At 42.8% G+C, this 20,894-nt stretch overlaps 9 protein-coding genes across 9 annotated transcripts; all 9 read left to right on the top strand.

The window, feature by feature from the left end:
- Positions 1 to 796: 796 nt before the first annotated feature.
- TM35_000013820 (uncharacterized protein) lies at positions 797 to 2,560 on the top strand (the record flags this gene model as incomplete). Its single annotated transcript, XM_029021063.1, has 1 exon — positions 797 to 2,560. The coding sequence occupies one exon, from the start codon at positions 797 to 799 to the stop codon at positions 2,558 to 2,560; it is 1,764 nt and encodes a 587-aa protein (XP_028887571.1).
- A 615-nt stretch (positions 2,561 to 3,175) lies between these two features.
- TM35_000013830 (tuzin) lies at positions 3,176 to 5,224 on the top strand (the record flags this gene model as incomplete). The annotated part of the gene is made up of 1 exon (XM_029021064.1): positions 3,176 to 5,224. The coding sequence occupies one exon, from the start codon at positions 3,176 to 3,178 to the stop codon at positions 5,222 to 5,224; it is 2,049 nt and encodes a 682-aa protein (XP_028887572.1).
- Positions 5,225 to 5,527: 303 nt separating this feature from the next.
- On the top strand, positions 5,528 to 6,052 carry TM35_000013840 (amastin; the record flags this gene model as incomplete). The annotated part of the gene is made up of 1 exon (XM_029021065.1): positions 5,528 to 6,052. The coding sequence occupies one exon, from the start codon at positions 5,528 to 5,530 to the stop codon at positions 6,050 to 6,052; it is 525 nt and encodes a 174-aa protein (XP_028887573.1).
- Positions 6,053 to 6,663: 611 nt separating this feature from the next.
- Positions 6,664 to 10,524, top strand: TM35_000013850 (putative p-glycoprotein; the record flags this gene model as incomplete). The annotated part of the gene is made up of 1 exon (XM_029021066.1): positions 6,664 to 10,524. One exon carries the CDS (start codon positions 6,664 to 6,666, stop codon positions 10,522 to 10,524), a length of 3,861 nt encoding a protein of 1,286 aa, XP_028887574.1.
- Positions 10,525 to 11,457: 933 nt separating this feature from the next.
- Positions 11,458 to 14,883, top strand: TM35_000013860 (myosin IB heavy chain; the record flags this gene model as incomplete). The annotated part of the gene is made up of 1 exon (XM_029021067.1): positions 11,458 to 14,883. The coding sequence occupies one exon, from the start codon at positions 11,458 to 11,460 to the stop codon at positions 14,881 to 14,883; it is 3,426 nt and encodes a 1,141-aa protein (XP_028887575.1).
- Positions 14,884 to 15,100: 217 nt separating this feature from the next.
- On the top strand, positions 15,101 to 15,985 carry TM35_000013870 (uncharacterized protein; the record flags this gene model as incomplete). The annotated part of the gene is made up of 1 exon (XM_029021068.1): positions 15,101 to 15,985. One exon carries the CDS (start codon positions 15,101 to 15,103, stop codon positions 15,983 to 15,985), a length of 885 nt encoding a protein of 294 aa, XP_028887576.1.
- A 413-nt stretch (positions 15,986 to 16,398) lies between these two features.
- TM35_000013880 (uncharacterized protein) lies at positions 16,399 to 17,310 on the top strand (the record flags this gene model as incomplete). Its single annotated transcript, XM_029021069.1, has 1 exon — positions 16,399 to 17,310. One exon carries the CDS (start codon positions 16,399 to 16,401, stop codon positions 17,308 to 17,310), a length of 912 nt encoding a protein of 303 aa, XP_028887577.1.
- A 275-nt stretch (positions 17,311 to 17,585) lies between these two features.
- TM35_000013890 (uncharacterized protein) lies at positions 17,586 to 19,010 on the top strand (the record flags this gene model as incomplete). The annotated part of the gene is made up of 1 exon (XM_029021070.1): positions 17,586 to 19,010. The coding sequence occupies one exon, from the start codon at positions 17,586 to 17,588 to the stop codon at positions 19,008 to 19,010; it is 1,425 nt and encodes a 474-aa protein (XP_028887578.1).
- A 404-nt stretch (positions 19,011 to 19,414) lies between these two features.
- TM35_000013900 (uncharacterized protein) lies at positions 19,415 to 20,770 on the top strand (the record flags this gene model as incomplete). Its single annotated transcript, XM_029021071.1, has 1 exon — positions 19,415 to 20,770. One exon carries the CDS (start codon positions 19,415 to 19,417, stop codon positions 20,768 to 20,770), a length of 1,356 nt encoding a protein of 451 aa, XP_028887579.1.
- Positions 20,771 to 20,894: the final 124 nt, after the last annotated feature.

The following is a 20,894-nucleotide window of genomic DNA, read 5'->3' on the forward strand; positions in this document are numbered from 1 at the left end:
GTAAAACCCTTTAAATTTTATATGACGCTTGTGGAGAAAACCCGTTTTGATGGTGTCCACCAGCTGAATTTTTATCTAATTATAATGGTGTTTTCAAGTCATTTTCTCATGGCAATGGCAAGAAACGCTTGTTGAAGGGTTTCACGTTGTTTGTTTTTGTTTTGTTTTCAAAATTAAAATGACGTGTGGAATACAAATTCACATATATTATATATATATATATAATAACTTGGAAATGCACGTAATGCAAAAATGCAAAAAGGAAGCAGCTTTTTTTTTTTTTTTTNGAGGAATGAAAAAGAAAAAAAAAAAGGAAAAACACAGTGAGGAGACGACAACAACAGTAACTTTGGTAAGAGTATTACTAGGAGTAATTAAAATTGTACCCTCCACCCTTCACAGAAGACCAATGGGGCAAATAAAAAAAAAAAAAGGAAACGATAATGTGAAGCGTCAGGAGGCAAAAAAAAAGAAAAAAAAGAATGTGAAAAATAGTGTTGTTGATTGAAGTATTAACTATCACGCAGCATAATATTTTTTTGAACCCTGATACCACTGGGTTGCAACGTAAACAAACACGATTTTGCCATGTTTTCTCACTCAGGGTACAATCTGAAATAAACCACACATACTACTATTCCTACAAACATACACATACACACACACTCTCTTTTTCTCTTTCTCTCCCTTTCTTTCTTTTTCCCACTTTCACATTGTGTATATATGTATATATATAAGAAGTTCCTCCCACTCCATATATATATTTATATTTATATATATATATATATATATATATATGGATATCCAGGCCTGTGTTCAGCTGGTGAATGAGTACCGCCCCGACGAGGAGGTCCCCCCGGTGCTTCACGAGGCCGTCACGCGCCTCACCGCCGCCCTCGCCGACCCCACGCCACTCGCCGACGGACTTCGGCCGCTTGTGAAGGCCCTCGCCACCGCCGCCCCGCATCTCCCAGAGAGATGGAACGATATTTTACACGCACTGCGTGGAGTGCTGGAGAGCCACAAGGTCCCTTGGCTACACCGCGCATTCGTCTTGAAAACACTACCAGCCATGCTTGTCGATGTGCCGACAGCGCAGCAGAAGGAATATGGTGAGGCACTCTGTGAACTCCTGGTACATTGGTCAGTGGTGTCACCATCGTCCACATCCAACACAGAGTCATGCGGTGTAGAAGACGCACAGGATGAATCAACAGAGCGTCCTAATCCACAGGAAAGACGTGTGGCACTCACTGCACTTCTCACTCTTCCACAGGAATATGCCGCCTCCATCGTGCAGCAGTTAATAGCCAAACTTCCACAATCAGTAACAACATGTACAGCTCTTTTATCAAATCCATCTGCAAATGAAGAGTTGAAAAAAGAATTTGAGGATTGGCTTTGTAGCCAATCCGCTTCATCACAGGCCTCTTGTGCAGCAGAAGTTGAAAAAAAACTTAAGGAATACTTTCCAGGTTATGGTGCGGCAAAGTGTAAACATTGTTGTGATTCACTAATTTCACGGGAACGATTGAAAAGTATGGATGACCTTAACGCCTTCCAGGCAGATCTTCGGGCATTGGAAGATGTGGATGCGGCGCATCGTAGCATCATCAAAACTCGACTCTCTTTAGCTTTTCTTTTGATGAGGGCCACCGAAGTAGTTAACCTCGTTTATTCACATCAAGGGGAGCAACAACAACATTCTCATTTAACAATAAACTTAGAAGAATCAGTTCTGCCATTATCTGTACTTCGTTCTATTGTTCAACTCACCGATTTCGCATCTGTAACACCTGACAGTGTGAATACTCCTGAAATAAGGAGTTTAGCGGCTTCTTTATTAATTATTGACTCTGCAGATGCTGCATTGGATGCTCCTCTACCTCTTGTGGAATGTGTGTTCCATATTCTTTTGCGCTCTTTACCTTGTGTACCTGCATCAGATGAGGGAATGCGATCTCTACTACAGGATATTATCCGTGTTTCGGAGATACTTCTCCCTGTTATGGATAATGCGGTACTAAAGATCCAGTCAGCCATTCCTCTTCTTCATGAGCAGCGGCAACAGAAGTCTAACGGTAAAACAAACACTGAAGTAGTAGCTGAAGAAGATCAGGAACAGTTTAAACAATCTTTGGAGGCACGACGGCAGTCGGCCCTTTCGGCGTTGCGGGTAGCACAAACAATGGCTCATCTGTGTTCAATTTGCAAAAAGAAATGTCTTATTCAAACAGAGCAACAACGTCAAGAAGAGGTGGAAAATGAAAAAGAAAAAGAAGAAAAAGAAAGGCTTCATTTGAAAATGATTGCAGAAGGACTGGCTTCAGGAGCCCGTGGCGTTGCTCTATCATGGACGAAAGAGAGGGAACGAATGCTTCGTCTTGATGTAACTTCAAGACCTCAGGTACGCCAATTAGTAACAAGTACGACAGGAAACAGAAGGGAGATGTACCAACATCAACATCAACATCAACGCCCACATTATCCTCGTCAAGGTGATAAGAATGTTAATCATCGTCCTCCCAAACGACGTCGTCGTGACGTAAATCTAATGTAGCGGCGCAGCAAAATTGGTATTCTGTGAAGGCTTTTGAAAGACGTGTCTACTTAGAGGAGGGTAAAGAAACGGGTGTTTTCTTTCCAGGAGAGAGACAGTTTTAGAGAAAGGGAGAAAAACAAGGACAGAAAAAAAAAAAAGGAAAAGAAAAAAAAAAAATATGCGTATCTTTTGTAAAGGAGAAAAAGAATATTGTAAAGCACTTTATGAGGCTCTGCTTCTTCTTTTATTTGTTTGCTTCTCCTCCCTTCTCACTCCTCACTCCTCACTCCTCCTTCTCTCCTTAGTATCTGTATAGAATTGGCTCTCTCTCTTTTCTCTTTTCTCCTTTTGTTTCCTCTTATTCTTTTGCTTGATCTACTTTATGGTATTGCAAACTTGAGAGGAGGGGTTTCTTTCTTTTCAGTTCTTGCCTCTTGGGAGATACGGAGGGTAAGTGTGAAGAGGAAGAAACAGAAAGGAACGTGAGTTAGATAGCTCAGGGTGGAGATTACTGGGTGTATCTGGCACATTTCCTTTCTCACTGGTGTCGCATTTCTCCCCTTACTAGTATACAGTGTGGTGATTGAATAAATCACCCAAAGAATTAATAGGACTGACTGACCTATAGAGGTAATGCGGCAATGCGTGCGATTCATGATGCCAATTGGCTCGGCAGCTGCTGGAAAAACTGCCAGTCAAGCAATTTCTTCAGTAGCTTCTACAACAAATGCAACAAATTCAATACCGACATCGATAGGAACAGCAACAATTGTAAACACACAAGATGCTACGGCGCAAATGAGTCTGCAGGGTCTTAGTGTTGCTGCTTACTTTGATAATTCAGAAACTGCAAGTACAGATAAACCTATTGCTATTGGTCATATAACTGCACAAATATCAGAATCTGTATATGCTGTTTTCTTTAAAGAAATTGCTCTTTCACCCGTTATTGAAGTAGGATCACGGGTGTACGTTACATATGGTCGGGATTTTCCCATTTCTCCCGAAACTGGTAGGCAATCTGAAGGAGTTCCTTCACAAGCACAAGGTGTAGGGGCAGCTGTTATAGAAAGAACGAGCGTAGATAGCGCAGCCAATCGTTCCGTCACACCAGTGAATGGTAGTGTAAAGAAACCTTCAGAAACAACAACAACAACGGCAACGACGACGACGACAACAACTCCAACAGCTGCCGATAGCTTTCCAAATACCTCTCGTCCTTCACCTTCATCTAGCCTTGGTACAATAATTGGAGGATTAGTAGCAAAAGTAAATGGGAATGGAACTTTTGCTGTTTTATTAGACAATGACCGTTTTGATCTTGCTGTTCCACGTGAGATGATTACTCTTTCTGAGGGTCGCTCAAAATTTATTTCAAATGAAAAATTTCAGGAAGTATTAGAATGGGTAAAATCTGCTGGAGTAGATCGACGATCTGACCAAGAGAGTACTTCATGTATTCTCTTTCATCGTGGATGGCGAGCAGACAAGTTATATCTACTGGAGAGTGCAGATGTTCACTGTCTCTCACATCTCAACAAATCTGTGCGTATGAGTGTTCTTGAAAAATCTGAATGGGAACGTGATCAACATAGACAAAAACGTGAACAAATAAAAGAACGCACAAAGGAGAAAGAAATTAGGTATGTTCTCATTAAATATAGTGGTGTTTTTAGTGCCTGTGTTGCAGTATTAGGTGTTATGTCTGTCTTTGGTTGGAACTTTAAGAATTACAAAAAGCAACAACGCTCCTATCAATTAGCACTTGCAGCAAATACACTCTCACTTCAAGGTGGACGACATCATATTAAGGGATATGTGCCACGAGAAACTGAAGAACAACGTGTACGTCAAACATTAAGAGAACAGGACCTATCTCATCCACGTGTAATTGTCTTTGCTGGTTTCTTTGGTTCTGGTAAGAGTATTCTAATACGTTCAGCCATTCGAAAAGAAAAAATGGCGGCTGTGTTTGTAGACATTCGTGCTAATGAGGATCCCCTTCGTTCTATTGTAAAATCTTTAGGTGTGCAAAATATTGATGCTTGTGGTGACTTGTTAGACTTCATTGGAGATGCCTCAGAACGTGCAAAAAAAGCTATGCATGGTGTAACACCTCTTTTAGTCTTAAAATTACGTGAGGGTAGTTCACTTATGCGCGTTTATAATGAAGTTGTAGCACTTGCCTGCGATCGTAGACTTTGTCATGTTGTCATTGAAGTACCGATTGAATCTCTCACAATAGCTATGACAGCGTTACCACGCCTAGATTTTCACCTGATACCAAACTTTTCAGTATCAGAAGCATTCAGATATACTCAACATACCATTGATCCACTAGAACTAACTAATTTCATCGAAATTGTGGGTACAAATAGCAATGACCTTGATGAATTATTCGCTGCAGTTCAGCACGGTCGTACATCTGCCACTGCATATACCAACCAAAAGCTTGTCAAAGCCATGAGACAATTACAAGCAGCATGGGCAAAAGATCCTTCACTTAGAGAGGCTGTCATAAACCTTGCGCAGTTTCCATTCGAAACAGGGCAGCGTGAGGGATGTGATTACTCTAGCCTTCGCAATGAAGCATTGCGTGACATTGTGATGTACAACCCTATAACAGATGTCTGGATGTTCCACCAAAAAGTGTTTCATACAGCAGCTCGATGTTGGCAATAGTAAAAAGAAAGAAAAAAAAAAGAAAAAAAAAATATGGATACGTGGCAAGCAGTCTTGTCAATGTATCAAAAAAAAAAAAAAAAAAAAAAACCACCTCCCCCCTCCCCTCCCATCCCATCCCCTCCGGGAATGACGGTTCTGAGAAGAAAGAGACTGAAACGATATTCTGATTAGGTATTTTGCCGGTATTTCTCCATTATCACACCCTCTGCTAGTGCAAGGGGTAATTTATCCCTTCAACTGAAGTGATGATATTTTCTTCTTTTCAACTTTTTTTTTTTATTATTTACTTTATAGAAAGCAATGTCTAAGATTGGTGCTATTCTCTACGGTATTATTGGGCTTATTGCCTTTCTGTTCGTGCTGGTCGGAACGCCAATTGACCAGTTCCGTTCAAGGACGGAAGACCTTGTTGGTAACACACCATGTCTGACCCTCTGGGGACAAAAACAGAAGTGTTACAGTACCAAGTACGATCTCCGCCCAGCCGAACTCTTCCCGGGCTGCAGCACGCTCGTTGATCGCTTCAAGGCAGCGGAGGGGTTTGCCATCATCTCCATTGGCGTGCTACTGATTGCAGCCCTCGTTGGACTGGTGACATGTTGTTGCTGTGGGTGCCTAAGGTGGATTGCTTGTATTCTGATGGTTCTTGCAATTGCAACTGTCTGCATTGTCTGGGGACTGATGGCAAACATGTACAACGCCAAGGTGGGTGGATGTGTCTATACACCATTCAAACACGACTATAAGTATGGCGCCGGATTTGCCCTTGTTGTAACTGGTTGGTGCCTTATTTTTGTTTCCCTCGTTGTTCTTAATATATTGTAAAAAAAAAAATTATTTTTGTACCCCTCGTTCTCCTTAATATATTGTAAATACTGTCATATTTACCTACATATATATATATCTATATATATTCTGGAGTAAAGAAGAGAAAAACCTTCTGTTATGTAGACCCTTGCTCCAATAAATCGCAGACCGTTAAGGTAAAAAAGAAAAAAAAATTATTTTTATTTTTATTTTCACGGACGTGTTTCAAGAAAATCATCATGTGTGCCAAACGAGATTTCTTGTATCACCAATATTTAGAAAAAAAATTTTAATGATTGGGGCTTGACAAATATTTCTTCATTTTTCTTTTGTACGAATTAGGCATATTTTCCTTTAATTTCATTTGTAGAGGATACGGGTTTAGGCTAAAAAAAAAAAAAAAAATTGAGAGCGGTACTGCATTTAAATTATTACTGATACTGAGTAACCTTTCCATTTTTGGCAGTTGTCTGGTTTTCTCGTTCTGTCTTTCTTCGTTACCATCTGTTTCATTATTTCCTTCTTTTATTCTCCTTATGTACTACTCAAGATAAAGCTAACACTTCCTGGAACAAACACACGCTTCTTTCTTAGTATCAGGATTGTAATTGCCATTGCAAACAGTGTAAATGAGTTCTGATATATCTGAGACGGACACTGGTAACACGAAGAACCAAAATCCATTATGTTTCCCCAATGATTCCAAGGAAAAGGCAGGGGAGTTGGGGCAAAATTCCCTTCCTCCTGCGTTACATGCAGAAAGTTCAACTGCTCCTGTTGAGGGAGGTGCGCATGGCGGACCTGGTACAAATATGGTGTCCGTCCTTGGGGTGTTCCAGTACGCGACGCGGAGGGATGTGGTGCTGATGATTGTGGGAATTGTGATGGCAATTGCGGTTGGTGGAGCGGCGCCTGCTTTTTCTTTTATTTTTGGACGGATGATGAACGACCTTCTTTCGCAGAGTAACCCGGAGGAATCGACGGCAAAAAGTGCACTGATCATGCTGTATGTTGGATTGGGTGTTCTTGTAGGTACAGCACTCTATGTGGCTTGCTGGATGATTGCCGCAACGCGTCAGGTCGCCACTATTCGCACAAAATACTTTGCATCTGTCCTTCGACAGGATATCGGATGGCATGATGCGCACAGCCCTGGCTTTCTAACGGCCCGAATGACAGGAGATACACTTGTCTTACAGAACGGCATCAACGACAAGCTGGGCCTGGGTATCGTGAACATGTCAATGGGCATACTGGGTTTTGTGTTTGGCTTCGTGTTTTCTTGGGAACTTACACTGGTTATGCTTGGATTGATGCCGCTAATCGCACTTATGGGAAGTATCATGGGAAACATCATGGCGAAGATGTCGAACGCATCTCGTGAGCACTTCGCAGCGGCTGGGTCGCTTGCCACTGAGGTCATGGAGAATGTGCGGACGGTGCAGACGTTCGGTAGGGAGGAGTATGAGGTTGAGCGTTTTCACGCCGCCGTACTGAGCGCGCAGAAAGCTGGCATCAAGAAAGAACTGACCACCTCGCTTGCTGCCGGTGCCACCATGGCTACCATGTTCATCACTTACACGATCGCCTTTTTCTTCGCATCCTACCTTGTGGAGTGGGGCCGGCGCAATGTGGGTGATATTGTGTCATGTTTCCTATCGGTTCTGCTCGGCAGCTTTGGTATCGGGTTTGTGTCGCCCTCACTTTCCGCATTCTCGGAGTCGCGCGCAGCAGCACATCACCTCTTTGAAACTATTAACCGCACGCCGGAAATCGACGTGGACGCCGATGGAGAGCCTGTGCAGGGGCTTCAGAAATCCATCGAGTTCCGACACGTCAAGTTCACGTATCCAACGCGCCGAAGCATGACGCTCTTCACAGACCTTTCTTTCGAGATCAAGCAGGGGCAGAAGGTGGCGTTCTCTGGGGCTTCGGGGTGCGGGAAGTCGTCCATCATTTCACTCCTTCAGCGGTTCTACGACCCCGTCGATGGTGAAGTGCTTGTGGACGGTGTTGACATGCGTAAACTGTCGCTAAAGCAGTGGCGTGACCAGATTGGTATTGTGTCACAGGAACCGAACCTCTTCGCTGGCACGATGATGGAAAACGTCCGTATTGGAAAGGAAGACGCGACGGAGGAGGAGGTGATTGAGGCGTGCAAGAAGGCGAACATCCACGATACCATCATGGGTCTTCCAGACAAGTACGACACGCCTGTTGGGGCTGTCGGATCGCAGTTAAGTGGTGGCCAGAAGCAGCGCCTTGCGATTGCGCGGGCAATTGTGAGGCGTCCCGCCATTTTGCTTCTTGATGAGGCCACTAGTGCCCTTGATAGGAAGTCGGAAGTGGAGGTCCAGGCAGCTCTTGATAGTCTTATGGATCATGGAGACATGACAGTAGTCATCGTTGCGCACCGCCTGGCTACAATCCGGAACGTAGACCGTATCTACTACTTCACCTACGATGGTGTAAAGGGTAGTGAGATTGCGGAGTCTGGATCATTCGATGAGCTAATGAAGTTGAACGGCAAGTTCGCCGTGATGGCCATGACTCAGGGCGTGGCGTCGGTCGTTTCCTCGACGACAAAAAAAAAGCCAGCCGAGGAAGTCCTCGACGGCGGCGTCTCCACATACCTTGATGATGAGGAACTGGCAAAGCTGGATGAGGAGGTACCGCGGACTGAACGTCAGAAGGTGCCCTATGAGGAACTGGCAGAGTGGGAGGTGAAGCGCACAAAGGTACCCTTGAGTCGTCTCATGAGACTTGCAAAGGAGCATTTGTTCTACGTCGCCCTGGGTATTGTGGGCTCCGCCTTGACAGGAGCGTCGGCCCCTGCCAACGGTATTCTTTTTGGGAAGATCCTCGGGGTTCTTGGAGAGTATGGCGTCGACCATGATGTAGGCGCCTTGCGAAGTGGCACAAACCTCTACGCCCCTTTATTCCTTGTAATGGCTGCTGGAACTTTTATCGGCTGGGCGTTGCAGTCGTTCTATGGGTTTGCAGGCGAACGTCTGACGACACAGCTACGCGTTATGCTGTTCCGTCAGATACTGCGGCAGGACATGAGTTTCTTCGATATCCCTGGCCGTGATGCTGGAACGCTTTCAGGGATGCTCTCTGGTGACTGCGAGGCCGTTCACCAGCTTCTCGGCCCATCAATTGGACTCAAAGTGCAGACGTTCTTTACAATTGCAGTGGGTCTTGTAATCGGATTCATCTACCAGTGGAAATTGGCGTTTGTGGCCTTGGCGTGCCTTCCTGTTGTGGCTGTAGGTAATGCGGTTCAGCAATTAATAGCCATGGGGTATACGCAAAAGAAGGGAGACAAATCCGACGCCCTCGTCACTGAGGCTCTCTCTAATGTGCGCACCGTCACCTCCTTCAACCTGAAGGATGGCCGCATCGCTCTGTACCTTGACATCGTGAATCACACGGTACCAAAGGAGACTAAGTTATCCGCTTTGATTGGCCTGGCTGTAGGCATCAGTCAGTTCGTCTTCTACGGTGCTTTCGCATTATGCTTTTGGTACGGTGGCAAACTTATAGAAGCAGGTGAGGCAACGTTCGAGAAGGTTGTGATTGCTGCAATGGCAGTTCTGATGGGTGCTATGGGTGCGGGTGAGGCCGGCGGCTTCGCATCGAAGATGGCACATGCTCAGGAGTCAGCGAAGCGTGTGTTCAGCGTGATTGACCGCGTTCCGGACATCGACGTACGAGTCGAGGGGGACAAGGATATGGGGAATGGATGTGATATTGTTTTCCGCAAGGTTAAGTTCATTTACCCCGCTCGTCCGAAGCAGCTTGTGCTCGCCTCCGTAGACCTCAACTTCCGGGACGGCACCTCTAACGGCCTCATGGGGCAGACGGGCTGCGGGAAGTCTACTATCATTCAGATGTTGGCACGTTTCTACGACAGCCGAAGCGGCGCTATCACTGTAAACGGCAAGGATATCCGCACCCTAGACATCACGACGTGGCGGAAGAATATCAGCATTGTGTTGCAGGAGCCAGACCTCTTCAGTGGAACCGTACAGGACAACATCCGTTATTGCTCTCCGGATGCTACGGATGAGGAGGTGGAGAGGGCCGCCCGCTTGGCGTCCATACACGATGAAATCATGGGATGGCCGGAGGGGTACAAGACTGATGTGGGCTACAAGGGTCGTGCCCTCAGTGGAGGGCAGAAGCAACGCGTGGCGATTGCACGTGGTTTTCTTCGCAACGCTCAGTTAATCCTGTTGGATGAAGCCACCAGTGCACTTGACAACGTGACAGAGGCGCGGGTGCAGCAGGGTATCAACGAATACCAGAAGGAACACCATGTTACTATTATCAGCATTGCCCACCGTCTGACAACTATTCGCCATTGTGATCAAATCACACTTCTCGACAGTGGTCGCATTCTCGAGTCCGGGAGCCACGAGGAACTCATTGCTCTTAATGGTGAGTATAAGGTGCGATGGGAGCTTTACGCAAATGCCTCAAAGTAGAGGTATTCCGGCAGAGCGCACCTGTTGTCTCCACTCACGTTGGGAAGCATCTTCGCGGGCCTCTGTGGTATGCAAAATAGTCTCGATGTGGTAATAATAAGGATTTGTTGATGTGTTGTACGTGTGAAAATAACTATCCCAATTTTACTGGGGCTTGGAGGATTTTCTTCTGTCCTTCCCCTCTTGTACTGTGACACCACCTCACCCTTTTCGGGATTATGAACAATGTTGTGTATATGAAGGCATCCCGGTGGTGGTCGTATTTTTCAAGGAAATGCAAAAGGGGCATGTGTTGGCGACAACACATCAAACTCTGTCGGTCTCGCACACGATGAACCTCAGTCTCTTCTCTCATGACAAACTGAAGAAAGAATGGGAAAGAGGTGTGTGTTAAAGTGACGATGTAGAAACTGTAGAAGAGAAGTAAGACAATTTGTTTTGGGGGTTAGGTGGGGGATCGAGAACATCTATTATAGGAAAGTACAATAAAGGAAAAATTGCTCGTGACTGTGTTTTTCTCCTTTTTCCCTTAACTTTTTGGATGATTACCTGATCAAAGGGTAAATTTCCTTAGAGGTTACTATATATTCTTTGTTTGTTTGTTTTTTGTAGGATTTTCATGGTACTGCTATCTAGTACATGTTTACCACTCTAGCGTGTATGCTTATAATATGTGCTTTGTGAGTAGTTTTGACGTTTATTTGGCCGCTCGTTTCTTTTTTTCTTTAATAACTATGTTGTCTATCGTTAATTTTTTTTTTTGACTTGAAGATCTGTTAATTTTTATTGTTACAGGCCTCTATACATGATGTGTTGTTTCGTTTTGATGTTTGTGTTGGGAAATTATTAGTTTTATTTGTATTTTTCTATTTCTGTTTTTGTTTTTTTTCTCTTGGTTGGTTATCCATTGTTTGCAGAAGTAGGTTTGATTCAATGGCGCATATCGATTTTAGAAAACCGGCTGTGGTTGGTGTAGAGGACCTTGTTCTACTAACTCAACTTTCAGACAAGGCCATCGTTGAGAATCTGAAACTTCGTCATAGTAAGGACATGATATATACCTGTATTGGCCCTGTTTTATTGAGCGTTAATCCATTTAAGAAAATTGCTAATCTTTATGGTGAAGAGCGGATTGATTTTTTTCGTAGTGGTGGTAAAAGTGCCAGTGGTACTGTGAGTAGCAACCACGGTGGTCCGCATATATTTGGATTAGCAGAGGAAACTTATCGAACCATGGTATCTGAAGAGGAAAATCAGTGTGTTATTATTTCGGGTGAATCAGGGGCAGGAAAGACAGAGGCATCTAAACAGATTATGCAGTACATTTCAGCAGTTTCTGGAAATACACCGGAGATGCAACATGTTAAACACATTATTCTGGAGTCAAATCCGTTGTTAGAAGCCTTTGGAAATGCGAAGACTGTACGTAATGACAATAGTTCTCGTTTTGGTAAGTTTTTTGAAATATTTTTTGACCGAATGGGTGGACCTATTGGTGGACATATGTCCAATTTTCTTTTGGAGAAATCTCGTGTGGTTAGTCAACAGAAGGGCGAACGTAACTTTCATGTATTTTATCAATTATGTCATGGTGCCGATCAAACACTTCGAAAAGAATTAAAACTTCGAGATCCAGATGAGTTTTTTTACTTAAATCAGGGCGGTCCCTCAGAAGACCAAACTTGCATGGACTACGCAAAGGAGTGGAATGAAACACTAAAAGCGATGAAAACTATGTCAATTGGAGATTTAGAGCAGAAATCTATTTTAAGTATATTAGCTCTTATTTTACATCTAGGGGAGCTTCAATTTGTCTCCTTAAGCAAAGAAAATGAAGGTGGAGCTTTTGTAGTTTCAAACCGTGATGAACTGGATTTTTGTTCTTTTCTCTTAGGAGTAGATACAAATAGTCTGGAGCGAGTTCTCACGTGGAAACGTCTTGAGATGGGTTCAAGTGAAGTGGTAGATGTTCCATTAGACATGCAGCAATGTCAAAATGCTCGGGATGCTATCGCAAAGGCTTTGTACCATCACTTGTTTGATTTTATCGTGGAGTCTGTAAATAAGGCATTAGGGGAAAAACAATATGATTTAATGCTGGGTGTTCTTGATATTTATGGGTTTGAAGTATTGGAAAAGAATGGTTTTGAGCAGTTTTGTATCAACTATGTGAATGAGAAGCTTCAACAGATCTTTATTGAGCTTACTTTAAAAGTTGAGCAAGAAGAATATGTGAGAGAAAAGATACCATGGGAAGAAATCAAATATTTTGATAATAAAGTTGTTTGTAATCTTATCGAAAGTACAAGTCCACCAGGACTTTTTGCTATTATTGATGATGTTTGCGCTACTATGTCAAAAGAAAAAGAACTAGTAGCTGATATCAAAATGCTTGATAAACTGGACGCCACACATTCTGGTAATCCACATTTCAAGAAAACAGAACGGGGGTTTTTCATTAAACATTACGCAGGTGATGTTCATTACAATGCGGAAGGGTTCATAAATCGTAACAAAGATTTTCTTAGTCTTGATGTAGTAGCGTTGTTAAGATCTAGTTCAAATAGTTTTTTGTTAAAAATACTTGCTGATATTCTAAATGATGTGGTAGAAAGTGGTAATAGTAGTAGTGGTGGTGGTGGTGGTAAGAAAAAACGAAGCTCAACAGCAGGGTTTAAGATACGTCAGCAAGCTACCAATCTTGTAAAAAAATTAATGAACTGTAATCCACATTATGTACGTGCCATTAAATCAAATGATGATAAACGCCGTGATTATTTTGATGATGCACGGGTTTTGCATCAAGTAAAATACTTGGGGTTACTTGAAAATATTCGTGTTAGGCGGGCAGGTTATAGTTATCGTCAATATTTTGATAAATTCTTAAAACGTTTTAAGTATATTAGTCCAATGACTTTTCCACGTCCTTTTAGAGGATCTGATATCGATGCTTGTGCTGCTATTTTACAATATGTAACTGATACCTTGCCACAAGGTTCATGGCAATTAGGTCAACACAAAGTGTTTATTCGACACCCCCAACATCTATTTGCTTTAGAAGACTTGCGTGAAAATGCTTTGAATAATGTTGTTTACAAGATTCAACGGGCATGGCGTCGTTATCAGCAAAATAAAGAAGGTATTATTCTTAAAGCAAGTATGGGACGTTTGTATGATAAGGCAGGTAAAGCACGGCGAGCTGATAGTGTATTTCGTCCTTTTTCCGGTGACTACCTTGATTACCGTACTAAACTTGTCCCACTTCACTCATGTGTGGAGTTTAATCCTATTGGAAGTGCTTGGAAAGAGTACTGGACAGAGACAGGGAAACGGTATTACTATAATTTAATACTTCAACAGAGTCGATGGGAACGTCCACGAGAAATGTTTCCACAGAAAATCATTTTTACTGCCTTTATTGAGCGTGTTATTGACCATAATAAGGCCTTACTTGAGAAAGTTTTTTTTATTCTGACTGATTTAGCCATATACATTATTCAAGAAAAAATGGAAACTGTTACACAACCGGTTGAAAAACCTACAAGAAAAAATCCTCGGCCCGCACCTCCTTCAACTTCTACTGTAATAAGGTATATTCTACAGAAACGGCTTGATCTACGTCTTCTGTCAAAGATATCTGTCACGACACATGCTGATACAATTTTATTGCTACATTTTTATCAACCTTCTTTACCTTATCGACAAGTTGTGTATACATCTATTAAGCGTGCCAGAGAGTGTGAGTGTTGTGGTGGCAAACTTTCACCTGCTGCGAAGAAGGAAAACTGCCCTGGATGTGGTCGTGTCTGCTGTGTTAAAAACTGTTTGCCCTATACCCGACCACTTCCAACACTGCTCGGCCACACCAAGCCTGTTCGTGTCTGCCGTAATTGTCTGCAAGGGGAGCCCTATGAGGCTGTGGAGGACGTTGTGCTCATGACCCCCATGAAGACGGAGCTGGCGGCCCTGCTGCGCAGGACGTACCGCCAGCGGATGGGCAACAGAGTCCCCATGCAGGTGGGCGACTCCCTCGCGTACCAACTCGCTGGCGAGCCGCAGCCCCGCCGCCTCGCCGCCACGTCGTCCCCCGCCGCCTCCGAGACGGCCATCGCCCCGGCCGTCGGCGGCCTGACGGTCTGCGCCCCGCCGGGAGTCCCGCCGGAAGTCCTCCGGGCACTCGCGGCCAAGCGGGACGAACGGCGGGCGGCTGCGGCAGCGGCGCGGCGGGAGGAGGCGGCGGCCGAAAGGGACCGCGAGGCGGCGCGGGAGCGGGCGCGAGAGGAGGAACATCAAAAACTCCTACAGGAACGACGTCGGGCAAGGGAGATGCGAGGAGAAGAGGCGGAGGTCGCAGGGTAACTGGGAAAGAAAGGAAGAAGAAGAAGAAGGAGCCAGTCACAACAAAAAATGGAGAGAAACTGTTTGTGTGTTCATCTCTAATGATGCAGGGTTTTCTTTATTATTACGTTGTTGCTTTTCTTTTTTTTCTCTCTCTCTCTTTGTTTTTTTCTTTTCTTTATTTTTACTCGTTCCAGTTGTTGTGTCAAGAAGAGGTGTGTACATTTCTTCCTGTATAATGGAATCCTTGGTCTTGCTTGGGCAAAATGCCACAAACAGCAACGAGGAGACCTCCACAGAAGCCCGTATCGAGATGTTGCAACAGGAACTCGCCATAAAACAAGCGGAACTTGATTCTCTTCGTGCACTTCCACGAGAGAACAAATTTCTGCGTGAGAAACTATTGGCGCTGAAGGACCGTGCAGATATGCTGGCCGCGGAGTGGGTTGAACCTGTTACTGGTGAAGGTATTTCACTTCGTGCTCGTTTATTAGCATACCAACGACACAGTCGTATGCTTAGGGAGGAACTGGATCGCAAGGAAGAAATTGTCATTGAGCTGCAAGGAAAACTAGAGCAGCAAGAAGAAAATCTTCTTCTTTATCAGAACCGATGCAGAATTCTCTGTGAGCGTCTCCGTTCTGTAGATGGGACAACAGTTAATAATAATAATAATAATAATAATAATAATAATAATAATAATAATGAGGAGATTTTAGGTGCCGATAAGCCAACATCAATCATAATGGATGAAGATGATCCTTCGAGTTTTTTATCATTAGCTCGCAAGCTACGCACCGAAGAAATGGAACGGGAGCTTCTGCGAGAAAGGCTTATGTCTCTTCAAGAGGATTATGAGAGACGGGGGATTTTAATGGCTGCTATAAAACGTGAAAATGCCACACTTCGTTCTTCCGTTTCACAGCTAATACAACAAGTACAATCATCTACATTTCTTATACTTGATAACGTCGAGGAGAATGGGGAAAAATCTTTAGAAAGGGAAAATGAAGACAAACAACGCGAAAACGCTGATGAAACTCAGAGAAGATTGTTGACATATCGTACAAAGAAAGACTCGAAAAGAAATCCTGACAACCATGGTGATTCTCAGGGTGGATAAAAGGAAACACCATCCTTCTGTTTAATGTCTTGCATGACCTTAACTAAAGTTATTATTTATTTTTATTTTATTTTTTTTAGCGTGACTATTTACACTGTATATGTGGGAGTTCTATATTTGTATCAACCAAGTGGTAGTGAGTTTCTTCTTTTTCTTTAAATTTTGTTATTATGGTGGTAATGCGTTTGGTGATACCCAATTATAGCAAAAAAAAAAAAAAAAAAAAAAAAAACACTTTATTTATCGATCTATCCTATCTTGTTCTTTTTTCATTGTTATTGTTGTTTTTGTTTTTACTTGGAGAAAGCTGGGTGGTTTATATCAACCCACACAAACACAAACCAAGAATTAAATATTAGGAAGGAAAGAAAGAAAGAAAGAAAAAAAAAAAAGAAAGAAAAAGGTGGGATACAATGTCTAATGATCCATCGATGAACACAGCATTGCTGAACTTCTGCACATCAGTTGGTAATGGTCCAAAAGAGAAAACTGAGGTGCCTAAACGAAGTGCCGAAGAGATGCAGTGGCTTAAAGAGGCATTGGAGTCTGTTGAAGCACCAGAACGTAAGATTCAACAAAGCTTGGCCCTTTTGACTCGTGAAGATGTCAGTGAGTCAGAGTGTCTCACGGCATTGGAGGAAATGAGTGATTTGGTAGAAGATATTAGTTGGGCCATTGAATTTTCTCTCATGTCTGGGCATCGCATCATATTGGACTTCTTGGTTAAGAATAAATTGGCTACAGAGAGTGAGCAAGTCCGTCAGGCAGCAGCGATGGTAATTGCACACGCCGCTCAGTTAAACGAAGCTGTGCAGAAGTGTTTTGAGGAAGCTCAATGGCAAGATGTTCTCTTACCTTTATTGAAAAAGGAAGAATCTCCTGCTGTGGTGGCTGCTCTATTACACAGTTGCAGTTGTCTTTGTCGTGATTATGCTCCAAATGCTATTCTTTTCAATCGTGCGGGGGGTATAACGGATATCAATAGACTGTTGGAAATTTATGGTGAGGGTGCGTCCCAAAAGAATACCAAGATTACTAGACGTCTGTTGTTTCTTGTGGCTTACCTTGCAGAGGTGGTGGAAATTGATACAAATGAACTTATTCCTCTAGTGTGTCGACAGACCACAAGTAATGATGATGATGTTCAAACTGCTGCTGCTCGATGTCTCTGTGTGTTTGCTAATAAACACATCGCGGCGGTGAGGGTGGCGCTGCATGAGGTAGCTCCTAATACTATCTCGCGCTGGAGAAGCAGTATCTTGGATGAGGACGACAGCAGACAACAACTTTTGAATGAATTGGACAGGGAAGGTCACGAAGGTTAATATGTTAGATAACGCATAATGACTGCACTATTTCTATTATTTATACTGAATGTAATGTGTAAATATACATACTCAATGATATATTGAGTTCAGCTAATGAAAAGGTCTTTTTTTTTTAAAGAAGAGCCTCTGACTACCTGAGACTATTCATTTGCTATCATTACTTTTTTTTTCTTTTTCTCTTCCCTCTTACAATATGTATACTGTTGACGCATCTGGAATAAAATGTAAAACAAACAAAAAAAAAAAGAAGAAAAGGCATTAGAACCATCTAGATGAGGATAAACCCAATCGCAGCAGGAACACTTCCTGAAGATCTCATCAATGCAATCCGTAGTGGTACCGTAATGCTTACAGAAACCAGCGATAGTGTTGTTGTATTTCATGATACAAATGGAGGTGTAAAGTGGCACTGCAAGCTTGAGATGGGAGGAATTCGCACGTACCGACACCAGCAAAGTGGGGCTAGTGGATCGGCAGAGATTTCTCTAATTGCTACCGTAACAAAAGAAGTGCAGGATCCTCAGCAAGTACAACCGAAAGTACAGCCTGTGAGTGGAGAACCGAATACATTACATCAAGAACCAAAAGAAGGCACAGATCCACTACCAGTAACACCACAGATGAATGCCTCTGATGTTATTCAGAAGTATCGAAACTTGGCGGTTAAAATAGCCTTTTTCTTAGCACCAGGTCCACGGGATCATAGAGAGGTACTGAAGAGGTTTGCCTCAGATAATAGTGAGGCGTTGAATGCCGTGCTTGGAGTTCTCACAGTGTTAAATTCACGTGGCCAGCGAGAACTCGGGGCAGATGGGTATAAACTAGTTGATATTGAGAGTTATAGCTCTAAGGCAGTTAAACAGAAGGTTGCAAATCTGGCTCTTCCAAAGGTTGCAGGAGACAAGAGTCTCTTGGACCGCTTCGCCCTCTACGCAGACCGAGATGTGATGTTAGCTGTCTGTTCGAAGGGTATTATGGCAGGGCTTGGGAGTTCTAAACGAAAACGGGAGGAGGAGCAAAGTGATGATGATGATGATGATGGCGAACACGATGATGATAACTTGGGTGGAGGAAAGGGTGAAGAATTAGCGGTGAGGCAAAAAACAGAAAGTGGAATTCATACAACTGCTACTGCTACTATTGGTAGTAGCAATAATAGTGGTACTGATGGTATAAAAAATATAACTGGAACAACGACGGGTTCATTGACAAAACCAATGACACTTCTTACTTCTATGGAACAGAGTGGGATTAGATGGAATGATGGTGATCTTTCAAAAATTAATTTGACTATGCCATCAACTGTGACGAAGGTGTTAACACAGTTGAAGGAAACTGAAACAACTGCGAAACTTTCAGGTACAAAACAGGTCTTAAGATCCATGCCAATTACAAATTTATCGCAGCTAACTGTTGCGCAGACTAATTACACTATTCTTCGGAAAGAATACCAGATTGTGTATGATCACCTAAAGTCTTTTGAGGATGTTAGTGAGGCTGCGAATGGATGGATTCAGTCGAATATGAGTCGTTTCTCTAAAGAACTCTCTGATGAACTTAAACGATGGTTTGATTTACAGGAAGAGCCACAAGCTAGACTAGTCGTCTCCCTAGACCTTCTTTACAAGGCTATTTATCAGTTAAAACGCGATATTGAGGATTATGTTAACCTTCGAGAATGGGGTGTTATGACGTAAAGGAATATTTAACCGTTCAAATATACCCAGAGGATAGGTTATTACCATTTCGTCATTTTTTCTTGTTGTTGTTGTTGTTGTTGCCCTTCTTTCTTTTTCTTTTTCTTTCACACTCTCCCTTTATATGTGTGTTGATAGTAGTTGGTTATTTTCTCTTTCTTGAAATTTATTATTTGTATATATTTTTTTCATTTCACTTCATTTCTTTCTCGTCTCTCTCTCTCTCTCTCTTTTCTTTTAGAAGTAAGTTCTTTTTTTTTTTACTGAAGAATTGGAAGGGGTAGGGGACTGAAAAAAAAAAAAAAAAGAACGACCTGGTTTGTTGCGTAAAGTGAATACATTTTTATTTTCTTTCTTGCTTTACTCTTCAGCTTTAGCAGAATCCCTCCCATACGTTAGTAGGAATGATATCCGCAGACGATCAGCATTCGGTTTCACCACCACCACCACCACCACCTTATCCACTTGGCGCAGATATCTCACATGATTATAATTACAATCCTTCATCTGCTACCCACGTCCCAGAAGAACGGGGAAAAGAAGAAGAAGAGGATCAAGCAGCAGCAGCAGCAGCATTACGGAGACGAAGATCTGAAGAAAGTGATGATATGTATGATGATCATGTCAGTTTTCTCCGAACTGTTAATGCATTTCGAGCTTACAGAAAACATGCAGTCTCCACACGTGATGCTCGTTTAAAAAATTTTATGAAGTTTCATCAACAACATCACTTGTCTTATTGTATTGATTTGGATTCTTTGTTTTCTAGATATTTAGATTGCATTGAGACAAACAGTTCTTTCTTTGAATCTATATGTAGAGCATCATCTGAACTATTTGACATTTATTGGCCCAATGGTACAACTGTACAGATGGATGATGTTCCTCCACCAACTGCACTGGATATTGATAAGGTGTTTTCCACACTTCGACAATTTGTGCGGGATTGGTCAGCGGAAGGGGCACCAGAACGCAATTCTGTTTATCTTCCTATACTGGCCACATTGGAGGATTGTTATCCCGATCCGGCAACTCGTGGAAGTGTAAAAATTCTCGTTCCTGGTGCTGGACTCTGTCGTCTTACTGTGGAATTGGCCCTGCGTGGATTCGCCGCACAGGCAAATGAATTCAGCTATCACATGCTTATCGCCGGTCATTACATACAGAATCATGTTGTTTCTTCTTGTCAGCATAAAATTTGTCCCTACGTTGATAACACCAGCAATTTGGTAAATCGTGAGGATCAGTTTGTGGATGTGCATATTCCTGATCTCTGCGCTTCTGAAGCTGTGGATAACCTCCGCGAAGGGCAACAACCAGCTTTTGGTGAACTCTCTATGGTGGCAGGGGATTTTACAGAAGTTTATGCAAAGCAGCATCAACGTAGGAGCTGGAATGCTGTAGCCACATGTTTCTTTATTGATACAGCCCATAATATTGTGGAATATATAGAAATTATTTACAATTTGCTTGTACCAGGAGGGTATTGGGTAAATGTTGGTCCTCTGTTGTATCATTTTGCTGATTCCTCTGAAGATGTGTCAATTGAACTTTCACTTGGAGAAGTTCTCGCCGTAGCCCAGCGTACTGGTTTCGTTCTTCTTTCTCCACCAAGATTTATTGACACAACTTATACAAATAATCATCGAAGTATGAAACAACTTGTCTATCATTGTGCCTTCTTCCTACTGCAGAGACCCCTAACAGAAGCTAAAGAACGAGATCAGCAACAGGGTTCTTTGACAGTCGAAAAGATCTAACAAGTATCTCTTCTTTTATGTCTTGCTGTCTCATTATTTATTTATATTTCTATGTAGGTGAGGGTTTTGTGAGTGCGTACGTAAGCATACATACATACAAAGGTACGTATTGGATGGGATAAAT

This window comes from Trypanosoma theileri (assembly GCF_002087225.1).
Source record: "Trypanosoma theileri isolate Edinburgh chromosome Unknown TM35_Tth_1_V1, whole genome shotgun sequence".
NCBI lineage: Eukaryota > Euglenozoa > Kinetoplastea > Trypanosomatida > Trypanosomatidae > Trypanosoma > Trypanosoma theileri.